Source organism: Sander lucioperca, chromosome 1 (assembly GCF_008315115.2).
Source record: "Sander lucioperca isolate FBNREF2018 chromosome 1, SLUC_FBN_1.2, whole genome shotgun sequence".
Taxonomy (NCBI): domain Eukaryota; kingdom Metazoa; phylum Chordata; class Actinopteri; order Perciformes; family Percidae; genus Sander; species Sander lucioperca.
This window is the reverse complement of record NC_050173.1, coordinates 47,775,270-47,791,612: the sequence shown is the minus strand read 5'-3', so window position 1 is coordinate 47,791,612 and position 16,343 is coordinate 47,775,270. Positions and strand designations below refer to the sequence as shown.

The following is a 16,343-nucleotide window of genomic DNA, read 5'->3' as shown; positions in this document are numbered from 1 at the left end:
AAAAACACAAATAGAAAGAAAGGACTTAGGTCAAACATACAATATTTATGTTCAATGCAATTACATTTTTTACTTTGATCTTACTAAACTATTCATGTTTGTATGTGCAAAGGGGGTTAACTGATGAAGAAGAGGAAGTGTTAATTGTATTGAGGAATTATGTGAAGGAAGTTTTTACCTCGATTTCCATCTCTCTGAACTCCTTGTACAGTCCAAAGTGCTGTGCGTGGTACTGCACTGCAGAGAACCAGGAGTTCCAGCATGTTGCACAGGGGTTTGCACGCCTTTTTTCTTGGCAGCTTGTTTGTCATGAAGCAGAGGTATCTTCTCTTGCGTGATCCAGCATTGAAGAATATCTGGGAGAAACTCCGCATGAAGCTGTTCAACTGAACAAAAGGTTTGCGGAAGGCATTGCCAATGAGATTCATTATGTGTGCCATGCATGTGATGTGTAGTGAGTTGGGGAACAACGACTGCAGAGCTGCTGTGAATGCCTTCTTCATATAGGCAGCATTATCAGTGTCGAACACAATCACATCCTCGTTGTTAATGCTGTATTCTTGTGGGCACCTTACAACAGCCACGGATACAGTGGAATGATTGAACTGCTCAAGGAAAACAGTATCTGCAAGGTAGGCCAAGATCCTCCCAGAATGGTCCTTCTCAAGTGGTGCAAGGAGGATATTCAGGACACATCTCCCCTTGACATCTGGAGTCTCATTGAATATCACAGCAAGAGGTTTTCCTGCAAGAAGTGTCTTCAGCTCCTCTTTTTCCCTCATATACTGCTCCCAAGTACATCTCTTGAAGCTGGTGAAACCCTGGAATGGTGCCGCCATTGATGACTTTCTCATTCAGAAATTTCCTCAGTGCAGGGTGGTCACTCTTAGACAGCGGGATGTTGATGGCAGTGCAGGTGGCAACCCAGATTTCACAAATCTACAAACAGAAAAATGCTTTTGTATCATTGGGCTGTATTATGTGTACACACACACACACACACACACACAAAGTCCAGTGTAACCTACAGAAAACTGCAGTATAAAACTGATTCATTTACAGTAACCTTTCACAGAACAGTAGTGTTTCTGCAAATAAAACTTTTTTTTTCTTTCATGGCAAAATCAATCATATTGCATGGGAAATTACACTACTGTTAGGCTATCAAACCCTAACATTAACTTACATCCACACACAACATACTTGGAAATCTCATTCACACTCACACACACCTCTCTGTTTCATTCTGTTTTCAATTTAACTATCAATCTTTTCATAATTTTACAAGCTTTAATCTTGTAGGCTACTGACCTTGATTCTTTCAGCCCTAGCAGCTGTTTTGGAAGTTGACGCCTCGGTGTAGGTGAGCTGCTTCTTGGCTGCTTCCGCTGCTACTTTAACCATCCTTGGATGTTTGGCGGTGGCAAAGTGGTTGTCCAGCGTCGACTTCCGCCTGTGGTCCAACACGCAGTTGCACGGAGTGCAAAATAATTTGCCCCCAGGAAACTGCCTTGTGCGGTCTTTGCGCTTATTTTTGTTGGCAAATGAGACTGATTTGCGGGCTTCATCATGGCTTCATCGCGGGGTTTGCAGCTTTTCGATGATGTTCACGTAATTACGTCACTTCATAACGTTCCCATGGCAACAGGGGAAAATGGCTGCTCTTGTGTGACGTAAACGCAGTAAACATTTTTCAACTTTCTGCTAAGATGTGACTTTTTTGCAACGAAAATGCGGGGATTATCAAATCATGCAAGCGGAAAGAGAAAAAAAAATCGGCAATTTATGTGGCAAAAGTGCAGCGTATTTGAAAAAAATGCGGCCCGCGCATACATATGCGGACTTTGGCTAATTATACATTGAATTATGCGATCGCATAATTGCGTTTTTCTGGAAGGACTGACTTATGTTCAGAGTATCAGAGTAGAGTTGATTCTTACCTGCTGCTTCCTGTCTGTCAGAAACGAACCATATCATCTAATAATGAAGGGGTTCACCTCCATCTGTTGTAATTTACATAAGTGTCTGAGGGAGGATACAATTAAATGCAGAGCTGAAGTCCATAAATAATAATCGAGCATAAGCTGATGGATTTTCAAGGTGCTTTAAGAGAGTTGAGATTAAGGTGTCGTCCGTACCCCTGCCATTATTATAGGCAAATTGGTAAGGGTCCAAGATATGCTGGACCTCGCTCCTTAAATTACCAACCATTATACGTTCTAATGATTTCATCACTATTGATGTCAGCGCTACTGGTCTATAATCATTATTATGCTGTGGGTAGGGTTTATTAGGCACAGGAATGACAACAGATGATTTCCAAATACAGACCTGCCAACCTGTACGCATTTTGCATAGTAGAAACGCATTTTGACATCAAAATACGGTGATACAATTTGTCACTTTTAACTATGCGAAAATCAGGAGACTGCTTTGAGTTCACTCGCTGACGTCAGTAGCCGTCTCAGTCTAACACTTGATGGTAGTAAGCTAAAACAGTGTAGCAGCCAAAAGCATGCTGGAAAAAAAAAACTAAAGAAGAGTTCGACCAATCACAGTGTCGGTTCCTTCCTCTTAAATGTCAAGCGGGGATATCGTCTACTGATAGCAAAACGAAAGCATCAAATTATTATTGATTCCTCTCTCATTCCCATTTGGTTGGTTTCCCCAAGGAAGGACGGTGTTTGCAAAGATAAACTGGTTTGATGTAGACGGGTGAAATTGTGAAATGAATTAATTTACGTAGCCTACCTGTCAACTTTGGAGAAATATTATGTATTTACATTATTATTAATAAAGCCTTGCATTTGGTATACAAAGTCTTGGATTTTGTTACAAAGGTCTTATATTTTTTTTGCCTTTCCTAGGATTAGGTTCATACCGTAACTAAATTAACTGTTACTAATGTAGGCTAATTAAAAACTGACCGGAGCCCGTCGCTGGACGGGCTCCGGTCAGGAGGACCGAGACACAAAGTAAACACGCCTCTCTGACTGGTACCGGGGGGTTAGCGGTTAAACTGAGCGGAGGATGTGTGGAATGTGTCGGTGTGTGTCGGAACCTAGCTGGCCGCTCGGCGCCTTCAGACAAAGCTCAAGCTAACAGGCTAACAGCTTATTAGCTAGCCAAACACCGAGCGGTAACATCTGCAAAGATTGGATCTGTGAGCGCATTAAGGTGGAAGACTTACTCAGATCATGTATTGCAGTAAGAGTAGAAAAAGCTGTGTTGTAGAGTTACAAATTACTTGTCAGTTACAAGTCCTGCATTCAACATCTTCTTTAAGTAATAGTACAAGTCCTACATTCAACATCTTTAAGTAATAGTACACAAGTATTATCAAAATATACTTAAAGTACCAAAAGTAAAAGTGCTTATTATGCAGTGTAATATGTCTTATTTTATGGGATAATATTATGATCCAATAAATTGTATTAAATATGACTGATACTTTAAATAAAAGGTTTTATTTAATTCAAGTAGCCTACTTGTACATTATTATTATTATAATAATTATTATTATTATAGAGTTTAAAATGTATACAGATTTGACATTTTCCACTCATACTTCTGTCGGAATGGGTACGAAGTTGGCATTGAATTTCATTTGAAACGGTATTAAAAAGGTCTTAAAAAGCCTTGAATTTAAGTTGGAGGATCCTGGGGGTACCCTGTATATTGTTCATGTTTGTTTGTTAAACGTGACTTTTTCATTGTAGCCTTGGCTGTACAAACCATCACGAAATATTATAGGAATCGTATAGTAGGCCAATTTTGGAACAATATTATAGTAATCTTATAGAAATAGGCTACTATAGGCCTAGTCTTTTGGGACATACTATAAAAGTATTACAGTATTTTGGAGACTATTAATTCAATTCAATTCAATTTTATTTATAGTATCAAATCATAACAAGAGTTATCTCGAGACACTTTACAGATAGAGTAGGTCTAGACCACACTCTATAAAGCCCCAGCAATTCCAATAGTTCCCCCAAGAGCAAGCATTAGCAGTGGCTATTGCGACAGTGGCGAGGAAAAACTCCCTTTTAGGAAGAAACCTCGGCAGACCCAGACTCTTGGTGGGCGGTGTCTGACGGTTGGGGTTATGACGGTACAGGATGTAGCGTGGCACAGCAGAGCATGGGTGGACGCGGTGGATGCGGCAGGACGTAGCTGGGCATTGCAGGGAATCGCAGAGCGTAGCAGGGTGTAGCAGGTCCATAGCCACAGCTGCACCCAAGACCCAGGTCTTGGTGTCGCCCTAATCCGAGGCGATGTTCTGGGCAAAGAAGAAACATAAGGACTCCGGGGAGTAAACTCCCCAGAGCTAGGTGAGTAACAAGCACTTCTGAGACAGGATGTGCATAAAAGGAAACAAAAGAAAAGAGTGTGTCATAAGAAGGAACTTCCTCAGCAGTCTAGAATTATAACAGCATAACTAGGAGAGGCACTATATTATTGATTATACGATAGGTAAATCTGATGACTGTAAAGAGAAGCAGAGAGAAGCAGGGGTGCTGTGTCTGCAGCTATGCACCCTGCCCCGCCGGTCTAGGCGTTCACTGCAACTCCTCACTCCCTAACTATAAGCTTTATCAAAGAGGAGAGTTTTCACTTTAGTCTTAAATGTAGCGACGGTGTCTGCCCCCCGAACCCAGATTGGGAGCTGGTTCCACAGGAGAGGAGCCTGATAGCTGAAGGCTCTGCCTCCCATTCTACTTTTAGAGACTCTAGGAACCACAAGTAACTCTGCATTCTGGGAGCGTAGTGCTCTAGTGGGACAATAAGGTACTAAGAGGTCCTCAAGATATGAAGGAGCTTGACCATTTAGAGCTTTATAGGTCAGAAGAAGGATTTTAAATTCAATCCTGGATTTTACAGGAAGCCAATGGAGAGAAGCTAATACAGGAGAAATGTGATCTCTTTTCTTAGTTCTTGTCAGAACACGTGCTGCAGCATTCTGGATCAGCTGGAGAGTCCTAAGGGTTTTATTTGAGCATCCTGATAATAAGGAATTACAATAGTCCAGCCTGGAAGTAACGAATGCATGGACTAGTTTTTCAGCATCGTTTTGAGACAGGATGTTCCTAATTTTAGCAATGTTACGAAGGTGAAAAAAGGCTGTTCTAGAGGTTAGTTTTAGATGGGCGTTAAAGGATAGATCCTGATCAAAAATAACTCCTAGATTTCTGACAGTAGTACTGGAGGCCAGGGCAATGCCATCCAGAGTAATTATATCTTCGGCTAATGAGGTTCGTAGGTGTTTCGGGCCCAGCACAATAACTTCGGTTTTGTTTGAGTTTAACATCAGGAAATTGTAGGCCATCCATGATTTTATATCTTTAATGCAAGCTTGAAGTTTAGCTAGCTGGCTGGTTTCGTCTGGCTTGATTGACAGATATAATTGGGTGTCATCCGCATAACAGTGAAAGTTAATTGAGTGTTTCCTAATAATATTGCCTAGAGGAAGCATATATAAGGAGAATAGAATTGGTCCAAGCACTGAGCCTTGAGGAACGCCATGGTTAATTTTAGGGTAATTGGAGGGTTTATTGTTAACATTAACAAATTGCGATCGATCAGAAAAATAGGACTTAAACCAGTTTAGTGCGAATCCTTTAATGCCAACTAAATGTTCCAGTCTCTGTAAGAGGATGGTATGGTCAATAGTATCGAATGCAGCACTAAGATCTAATAAGACAAGTACGGAGACAAGTCCTTTGTCTGAAGCAGTTAGAAGGTCGCTAGTAATTTTCACCAGTGCCGTCTCTGTGCTATGATGCTTTCTAAATCCTGACTGAAAGTCCTCAAATAAGCTATTGTTATGTAGAAAATCAAATAACTGATTAGCGACTACTTTCTCAAGGATCTTGGAGAGAAAGGGAAGGTTAGATATAGGTCTATAGTTGGCTAAGACCTCAGGATCGAGGGTGGGTTTTTTCAGTAGAGGTTTTATCACAGCTACTTTAAATGACTGCGGTACATAACCTGTCAATAAAGACATATTTATCATGTCTAGTAATGAAGTGTTAACCACAGGTAACGCTTCTTTAAGTAGCCTCGTTGGGATGGGGTCCAAGAGACAGGTAGATGGCTTAGCTGAAGAGACCTTTAACATTAATTGTTGAGGGTTTATAGGATAAAAGCAATCTTAAGTATATGTCAGGTCTAGTCGTTCTTTCTAGCAGTCTGTCAGTTAAAGGTGACCCATTAGAGGTTGGGGGCAAGAGGTGATGAATAGTATCTCTAACTGTTATAATTTTATCGTTAAAGAAACTCATGAAGTCATCACTACTCAGAGCTATAGGAATAGATGGCTCAATAGAGCTGTGGCTATCTGTCAGCCTGGCTACAGTGCTGAAAAGAAACCTTGGGTTGTTCTTATTTTCTTCTATTAGTGATGAATAGTAGTCTGATCTGGCCTTTCTGAGGGCCTTCCTATAGGTTTTCAGACTGTCTTGCCAGTCTAAACGAGATTCTTCCAGTTTGGTGGAACGCCATTTACTTTCAAGTTTGCGCGAGATTTGCTTTAATTTACGAGTTTGGGAGTTATACCAAGGCGCTAGTTTCCTTTGCTTCATCGTCGTCTTTTTAAGGGGAGCAACAGAGTCTAAAGTAGTCCGTAGGCAGGCCGTAGCACCGTCTACGAAATTATCAATTTGAGAGGGACTAAAGTTTACATAAAGATCCTCTGTTATATTACGGCACGGTAATGAGTTTAGTGCTGTTGGAATATCTTCCTTGAATTTAGCTATAGCACTGTCAGATAGGCTTCTAGTGTAGAAGCTTTTATCTAATTTCGTATAGTCGGGTAGTAAGAATTCGAAAGTTATTAAGAAGTGGTCTGATAATAAAGGATTTTGCGGGAATACTATTACGTCTTCAATTTTGATGCCATATGCCAGCACAAGGTCAAGGGTGTGGTTAAAACAGTGCGTGGCCTCATGCACACTCTGACTGAAACCAATTGAGTCTAGTAGTGAGTTGAAAGCAGTACTAAGGCTATTGCTGTCAACGTCCACATGGATATTAAAATCACCTACAATAAGTACTTTGTCTGATTTTAGGACTACACATGATAAAAACTCTGAGAATTCAGATAAAAATTCAGAATATGGACCTGGTGCTCGGTAGACAACAACAAATATAATAGGCTGTACTGTTTTCCATGTTGGATGCTGAAGATTAAGAACGAGATTTTCAAAAGAGTTATAATTTAGTTTAGGATTAATTAACAGGTTTGAGTCAAACATGGCTGCAACTCCCCCTCCTCGGCCTGAGCCTCTAGAAATTTGAGTATTAATATGAGTGGGAGGAGTAGCTTCATTTAGACTGACATACTCTTCATGGCCCAGCCATGTTTCAGTTAGACACAATAGATCAATTTGATTATCGGATATCAATTTGTTTACTAGTATTGCTTTAGAAGACAGAGATCTGATATTTAGTAGACCGCATCTAATTTTCCTATCCTGTTCTATCATTGCAGTGGTAGTTGTAATTCCAATTAGGTTGTTAAGTATTGCCCCTCTTTTGGTTACCTGTGATTTAACTGATCTGAGTCGAGTTACAGACACTGTCTCGTTTTTTGGGGCAGGTTGTGGCTGACGTGAACTGGATGCTAAATTGACTATGTTTGCAGTCAACTTCTTATTACTTAGGGGATTCAACACTTTGTATGGTCTATTGTTGATTATAACTGGAATAGTACTAGTACTACATGTTACCCTGCAGAAAACATTTTCAGATTCATTCACTTGTAAAGTGCCATTAGGATCAATACCTGGGGGGCATGAATCTGTGATATTTTCAACAGAATGTCAATACTTAACTTTCAGTGTGGTCGTTATGTTGTCAGATAGCAGCCTGGCTCCATGTCGGTTTGGGTGGAGACCATCATGTTTCAGCAGGCTGGGCCTCTCCCAGAACAAGTTGAAGTTGTCGACATAGGGAATGCCCAGGGAAGCGCAGTGGGGTTTCAGCCAGGTGTGGAGCCAGAACAGTCTGGACCATCTTTCAGCACCCTTTCTGTAGGTAGGTAGAGGCCCAGAAATGACGATCCGTTTTCCTGTGCCCATCAGGGTGGTGATGAGAGTGGTGAAGTCTTTTCGAAGTGCTGTCGACCGTCTCTCTCTGATGTCGTTTGTGCCCACATGCACGATGATGTTGTCGACCTTAGCGTGGCAGGCGAGGATGCTGGGAAGTTTGTGCTGGATGTCACGGACCTTGGCACCAGGGAAGCAGTAGACCTTGGACGGACCGCTGGGTGTAGGGGGAATGTAGAGGTCCCTGACCATGGAGCTTCCGATGACCAGCGTGGAAGTTGTTGGGTCTGAAGGGGGGCGCGCCGACTGTGTGGATGGGCCAGGATGAGCGCCGTGGGGACGTGGCAGCGAAGGGTTTCCGCAGAGCAGAGGGAACTCCTCATCGTTCATCAGAATGGTGTAGCGATTTTCTAGTCGTATAGGTTGGGCTGGGCCTGAGCGTTGTCCTGACCGTCTGCTGTGGTGCTTGCTTATACGCCATGGCTCAGGCTGGTGTGGAGTGGAGCTGGTCAGCAGAGCTGACTTGGTTCTCGGCAGAAGCCGAGGAGAGACGACAGGGACAGAGGTTGTATTAGTGCGTGGTGGGGTGAGAGTAGTGCAGGGCAGAGTGGAATCAAGACATCTGACATTAGTGTGTGTGTGAGGGGAACTTCCAATGATAATGGTGTCAAGGAACTGTTCATTCACCTTGATCTGGTGGAGAGTCGCTATTCTGGCTTCAAGTTCCACTATCTTCTGGCTGAACAGGAGGCACGAGTCGCAGCCAGGTGTACAGCTGAGGGGGGGCATCGTGTAGCTTGCTAGTTTAGCTAGTAGCAACGTTGACGGAGGCCCTCTCCAAAACTGATCCCTCTTCACTTGCAGTTCACAAGTCAACAGTTGCGGATGCTCCTGCTTGTGTTAGCAAGCTGTGGATACTCCGTTACTACTGCCAAAATATAGAAAAGAATTCCAAGGAGGCAAACATCCTAAGGGGTCCGCGTCACCTCCCCGCTAGCAGACAGGCTAACTAGCCGTTAGCACAACAAATAGCTAGACGTTGGTTAACGGAGCGGAGGAGAGTTTTACAAACAACGGATTATAAGACTGTAGGCTACTGTAGGAACATTATGGAGGGTAAGGATATTATAGAGATCATAAGTAACCTGGGCTATGACTCAGGACTATGTCCTAGGACCAGGTGAAGTGATTGGTAAGCATGTGAACTAAACGATACACTATACTGATGCCCAACCAGCCAAAATGACATCAAAGACAGCGGTAATGGCACATTTTTTCTGCGTGTGTGCCGCTGTGTTCATGAACCAGAACTTAGACAATAAATCAGTAAGTTGCTATTCAAAAAAAAAATGGTTTTTCAAGGTTTCAAGAGAGTTGGAATAGAGGGCTCCAAGCTGGAGTCCGCTCATCCGAAAATGTTTTCAGAATAAAAGATAAACTTATTTCTGTTCAGCACAAACTGTGGTGACAGCATTAGGGTGAATTATTATTATTATTCTGTCCTGTATTGTGTCACATGGTGTTATGCCCCAGTCTAGGGGTGCCTAGGACGCAACACGAAAAGGCCCCATCTTCCCCGTCTCCCAAGTAGCCACAAACACATGGTTATGACATAGACAGATCTCTGCAGCAGGTCACATTAGTTTCGTAATCCAGGTCAAAATGTTTGTAAAAAAATGTTGAGATCATTAGCCTTGTCCAAATCATTACACACATTCAATTCCTTCTTTCCAGAGTTCATGTTAGTTATTTCTTTCAGTGTCCCAAAGTTTTTTTGAATTATTCGTTGAAAAGGCTTCCCTAACGTGTGCTGTGTTCCTCCCGAGCCTTCTTAAATTTCCCCCTCAGGTGTTTTTAAATTTTTGCGTTCCCAGAAAGACGCTCAAGAAACAGCAACTTACTTCATTGATTTCAGAAGCTAAAGGTCTAGTTCTGTTTCCTCTGTAATCAGGAATCCGGGATGCACAAATTGGTAAAGGGCTTTGGTGTTTGTTATTGCTAACCCATGACCAGCATAAATCCAATAACAAAGCACCACTTGGGTCAGATTGGGTACAGATAATCTACAAAGGACAAAGAGATTTGCCTGTTGAAACTATGTAATAGATAAATTACTCAAAGAAGATGCATCTGTGGTTTTGTTTCTACTACTTCTAAAGATTAAAAAAACTACTTGGTAAATAGGGTGTGTCTGGACTGATTCAGAAATGTATACATTTTCTTTTTTGGTATCCCACACAATTTCTTTGCATATTTTGACATAACATTTTGTTGCAGAGATGATAGCATACATTTTGTGCTATCACAATCAAATCTAATTACAATGCTATGCTGGAAGCAAATCTCACAATATGTTATTCATTATTTGTTGTTTTGATTTTTTTGTTTTCTAAGAAGCCTTCTTGCAAACAACACACTGCTTGGGAAGAAGACGGATTTTGCCAAATGCTATCGGCCATCTTTACATAGAGAATCTATAAGCTTCATGAAGGGAGTGATGGACGAATGTACACACATGGCCAACTTCTCTGGTAAGTTTATGGTGCAAACACCGATTTACAGGCAATGTTTCTAATTAGTATCATAAAAATAGGACAGAGGAAGGCAAATACCAAAATATTGTTACAGGTCCTTTATCAAAAAACAGACCTTTAAACGGCTCCAAACAAGTTTACTAAGAATAAATTGATCACAGTGGCTTCCACCTGTCAACATCGATATTCTGTATTTTGGCTGCTGCTATCCCCCAAATAAAATGCAATCTCATCACGCAGCTAAAAAGAGGATTGTAGCTTAAAGAGCAACTTGCAGGTTAGAGACCCCAGTGAATCAATTTGTAGGAAAATTGTGTTGAAACTAGATTTTTGAAAAAAAAAATAAATAAATAAATATATATATATATATATATATATATATATATATATACACAGTGACATCTGGAGTTGTTTTTGTAGGCACATTTTTATTTTCACATCAAAAAAGACCAACCAGACGTGACATAACAGAAGGGAAAATAATGTAACGGAGCATGTCATGGTAATGATTTGGCCTAGCTGGCTGTAAAGCTCAAGCCGAGAGGGCACGCGTGCATGATTGGTGAGGGTAGTACATGATTGATAATTATGGGACGCCCGAGTTCTTCCCAGCCACCCAGGGTAGGGGGGGGGAGGACCCCAGGCAGTATGATTGTAGGCGTGCATGGTAGTGAGAGAGGATGCATGATAGCGACAAATATATATATATATACATATATATATATATACGCATAGGCTACACACATATGTGGGACGCCGCTCTCCTCCCAGCACCCAGCAGCAGACAGAACACACATACGTCGGGGCATCATTAGTCGTTGGGTGAGGATAGGACAGAGTGAGTCAGACGCTCAAGATGGCGCCGCAGAATGGCGACACGGTGTGTTGGAGCGCTCTGTTTTGTTTTGTTTTGTGTTTTAATTCTGTTTCTTGCGATGGTACCCGTATCTCATTCACAAGTGAAGAGCTCGTGAACTTCAGGGCAACAACACCATCAGACTTATTTCCCACTTTTCTTCTCCCTTCACTGGAAATTTTGGACATTCTGGTCAAAGGTGCGCTCACCTTTGCGCACGCAGAGAAACGCCGGAGGAGAGGGAAACGGGCCGGTGCGCTGGTGCGTCTCCGCCAGCGAGGATCACGCACACCGTTACCTGGAATATTCCTCTCTAACGTGCGCTCTCTGCCCAACAAAGTGGAGGAATTACAACTGCTGTTGAGGGGAAACAGGGACTTTTCTTCATCTGCTGTTTTGTGCTTCACGGAGACGTGGCTCTGTGGATTAATACCGGACTCTGCGCTGCAGCTGGCAGGCTTCCAGCTTTTCAGAGCGGACAGAGACACGGCTCTCTCCGGCAAAACTAAAGGTGGAGGAATCTGTTTCTACATCAACAGCGGTTGGTGCAACGACGTGACAGTGATCCAGCAGTATTGTTCTCCTGACCTGGAGTATTTCACCATAAACTGTAAGCCTTTTTATTCACCCCGTGAGTTCCATTCATTCATTCTGGTCGGTGTTTACATCTCACCGCAGGCCAACGTGCAGGACGCGCAGCGCATGCTTGCCGACCAGATACTGTGTGTGGAGCGGACCAACCCGGACTCCCTAGTTATTGTCCTTGGTGACTTTAATAAAGGGAACCTCACTCATGAACTCCCTAAATATAGTCAACATATTAAATGCCCGACCAGAGAGGAGAACATTCTGGATCACTGTTACACCACAGTCAGGGATGCTTATCACGCCGTCCCCCGTGCTGCACTGGGGCACTCTGACCACGTCATGGTCCATCTGATCCCCGCCTACAGGCAGAAACTAAAGCTCTGCAAACCTGTAGCGAGGACATCAAGGAAGTGGACCAGTGTAGCTGTGGAGGATCTCCAGTCGTGTTTGGATTGTACTGACTGGGATGTGTTCAGGACTGCTACCCACAGTCTGGATGAGTACACAGAGGCTGTGACGTCATACATCAGCTTCTGTGAGGACTGCTGTGTTCCATCAAGCACCAGGGTGAGTTACAACAATGACAAACCCTGGTTCACAGCCAAACTCAGAAGGTTAAGGCTGGCTAAGGAAGAGGCGTTCAGGAGTGGGGACAAAGACAGATTTAAAGAGTCAAAGTACAAATTTAGCAAGGCAGTGAAGGAGGCTAAACATCGGTACTCTGAGAAGCTCCAACGCCAGTTCTCAGCTAATGACTCTGCGACTGTCTGGAAAGGACTTAGGCAGATCACCAACTTCAAGTCTAAAACCCCCCACTCCTTCAATAACCGACACCTAGCCAATGACCTGAACGAGTTCTACTGTCGATTTGAAAGACAAAAGGACAGTCCTGACACCATCCCCCACGACACCTCCCTACAGCTACAGCCACTGTGCATCACCTCCACCTCGCCCACCTCAGCAGGGTCCTGGGCCCCCCCACCAATGCCCTCCTTAAAGGTCCCCTCCACCTCCACCCCCCCCTCCCACCTCAGTGACGACTCTCTCCATTCACGAGAGGGACGTCAACAGACTGTTCAGGAGACAGAATCCCAGGAAAGCTGCTGGACCGGATGCTGTCTCCCCATCCAGCTTGAAGCACTGCGCTGACCAGCTGTCTCCAGTGTTCACAGACATTTTTAACACCTCACTGGAGACATGTCACGTGCCAGCCTGCTTCAAGACCTCAACCATAATCCCTGTCCCCAAGAAGCCAAGGACCACAGCACTTAATGACTTCAGACCCGTCGCCCTGACCTCTGTGGTTATGAAGTCCTTTGAGCGCCTTGTGCTTTCACACCTCAAAGACCTCACCGACCCCCTCCTGGACCCCCTGCAGTTTGCCTACAGAGCCAATAGGTCTGTAGACGATGCAGTCAACCTGGCCCTCCACTACATCCTCCGGCACCTGGACTCCGCAGGAACCTACGCCAGGATCCTGTTTGTGGACTTCAGCTCTGCCTTCAATACCATCATCCCGGCTCTGCTTCAGCAGAAACTCTCCCAGCTTGGTGTGCCTGACTCCACCTGCAGGTGGATCACTGACTTCCTGTCTGACAGGAAGCAGCATGTGAAGCTGGGGAAACACGTCTCCGACTCACAGACCATCAGCACCGGATCCCCCCAGGGCTGCGTTCTTTCTCCTCTGCTCTTCTCCCTGTACACCAACAGCTGCACCTCCAGTCACCAGTCCGTCAAGCTTCTGAAGTTTGCGGACGACACCTCCCTCATCGGACTCATCTCTGATGGAGACGAGTCCGCCTACAGGTGGGAGGCTGACCACCTGGTGACCTGGTGCAAGCAAAACAATCTAGAGCTCAACGCTCTAAAGACAGTGGAGATGGTTGTGGACTTCAGAAAGAACCCAGCCTCACCTGCCCCCATCACCCTCTGTGGCTCCACAATTGACACTGTGGAGTCTTTCCGCTTCCTGGGAACTACCATCTCCCAGGACCTCAAGTGGGAGCTGAACATCAGCTCCCTCGTCAAGAAAGCACAACAGAGGATGTACTTCCTGCGGCAGCTGAAGAAATTCAACCTGCCAAAGACAATGATGGTGCACTTTTACACAGCCATCATTGAGTCCATCCTCACATCCTCCATCACCATCTGGTACGCTGCTGCCACTGCCAAGGACAAGGGCAGGCTGCAGCGTGTCATTCGGTCAGCTGAGAAGGTGATTGGCTGCAATCTGCCGCCGCTCCAGGACCTATACGCCACCAGGACTCTGAAGCGTGCTGGAAAGATTGTGGCTGACCCCTCCCACCCCGGACACAAGCTCTTTGAGCCACTCCCCTCTGGCAGGAGGATGAGGTCCATTAGGACCAAAACCTCACGCCACATAAACAGTTTTTTCCCCTCCGCCACTAGCCTTCTAAACAAGGCTCGGAATCCATCCTGACTCTCTCCACACCCCACCTCTGGCTCCTCATGCCACTGTACCTACTCTGCTGTAGCGTCCCTTTTCACTACTGTTTAACTTGTTTTACTATTTATTTAAATTTATTTTATCATTATTAATACGTACTGTGTGTATATGTTTATACTTATATTGTTTATATCTTTTTATCCTTCTTATATTTGTATGTGTGACATGCTCCAACAACACCATGACAAATTCCTCATATGTGCAACGTACTTGGCAATAAAGCCCTTTCTGATTCTGATTCTGAGAGGGCTCGGACATATCCCGCAAATAGAAACAGATGAAAGGGCATGGGGATGCCCAAGAGGCCGCTGCGCAGATGTCGGCTACTGACATGCCTCTGAACAGAGCTGTTGATGTTGTTGATGATAGTGCCCTTGTAGAATGTGCCCGGATGCCCTGGGGGGGCTCCGCCCCCTCCGTTTTATAGGCCTGGGTGATAGCCTCACACAGCCAGTGAGACAGACGCTGTTTTGACAGGGCCGCTCCTTGGGAGTGTTCCCTATACTGTACAAACAGCTGCTGTGTCCGCCTTATGTCCGCCATGCGTAAAACGTACTGTGATAACACGCACCGGGCACAATCGGTGGGAAACCTCCTCCGCGTCGTTATGAGGCGGGGGGAAAAAACCTTCGAGGGAAAAAACCCTCGACCAAAAGGAATTTGTTAAAATTTTTTGTGTGAAAGAAGGGTTAGGCTGTAGGGTGGCTGCGCTCCCGTCCCCTCTAATGGAGAGACAGGACGGCGAAACTGACAGTGCACATAAGTCGCTCACCTGCTTGGCTGACGTCAGGGCAAGGAGAAGCGCCGTTTTTAGGGACAGCAACCTGAGAGAGGCTTGTGCCAAGGGCTCGAAAGGAGGCTTCCCCAGAGCTCGAAGCACCAGGGCCAGATCCCATTGGGGAGTGAGAGAGCGCACGGCGGGTTTTTGTCGTCTGACCCCTTTCAAAAAACGCTTTACTAGGGGGTGCGCAAAAACCATAGCCTTCGTGGCAGGATGAAATGGCCGCTGCGTAGGCTTTGACTGTGGACGGAGCCAGGTCATTATCTACCAATGTTTGGAGATAAGTCAACACGAGAGGCAGGGGACACGATATGGGGTCTGTTTCCCTCTCCGTGCACCAGCGCTGGAAAGCGGACCAACGCGCCGCGTAACACTCTGTTGTGGAGGGGGCTCTCGCACTCTGAATAGTGCGCACCACAGCAGGAGGCAAGCCTAACCTCTGCAAGTGTTCCTGCTCAGCAGCCAGCCCCACAGTCGCTGGGTTATCACCGGGGGGTGGGATATCGCGCCGTCCAGCTGTGACAAGGCGTCCTCACGCCACGGCAATTGCCAGGGGGGACCCGCCAGCCGCTGGACCAGTGTCAGGAACCAGGATGTGCTGGTGCGCTCCGGTGCCACCAAGATGACCGACAGATTCTCCTCCTGGATGCGTTCCAGGAGACGAGGAATCAGAGGGACCGGGGGAAAAGCGTATAGGAGGGTTCTGGGCCAGGGGTGGTGGGAGAAAGCGCCCACGCCGAAGGGTGGATTGTCCCGTGTGCTCAAGGAAAACCACAGAGCGCACTGTGTGTTTTCTCGTGAGGCGAACAGATCCACCTCCACTTTTCCGAACCTGCTCCACAGCTTCTGAACAATAGTGGGATTCAATTTCCACTCGTTGTGAGAGGGCTCTCCCTCGACATTAGGTCTGCCGCCCGGTTTAGTATCCCGGGGATGTAAACAGCCTTGAGGGACAGCAGGTGACTGTGTGCCCACAGCAGAAGGCTGTGGGCAACGGCGAACGTACGCCGCCCTGGCGATTTATGAACGCTTGCTGCAGTAACATTGCCTGTCTGTACGACAACATGCC

At 45.2% G+C, this 16,343-nt stretch overlaps 1 protein-coding gene and 1 long non-coding RNA gene across 7 annotated transcripts in view; both read left to right on the top strand.

Annotated features, from left to right (window-relative positions):
- LOC118495801 overlaps positions 1-16,343 on the top strand; it is a 542,497-nt gene that overhangs the window by 237,529 nt on the left and 288,625 nt on the right. The gene's annotated exons all lie outside the window — the stretch shown is intronic.
- Positions 1-16,343, top strand: part of abhd18 (abhydrolase domain containing 18) — a 66,038-nt gene that overhangs the window by 34,512 nt on the left and 15,183 nt on the right. For 4 of the 6 annotated variants that reach the window (XM_031313814.2, XM_031313812.2, XM_031313810.2 and 1 more), the window contains one exon: positions 10,443-10,579. The exons of 1 other annotated variant lie outside the window; for it this stretch is intronic. In XM_031313814.2, coding sequence (XP_031169674.1) covers positions 10,443-10,579 — 137 coding nt within the window. The remainder of the gene's footprint in view (positions 1-10,442; positions 10,580-16,343) is intronic. One more of the 6 variants, XM_031313811.2, reaches the window with a different exon arrangement.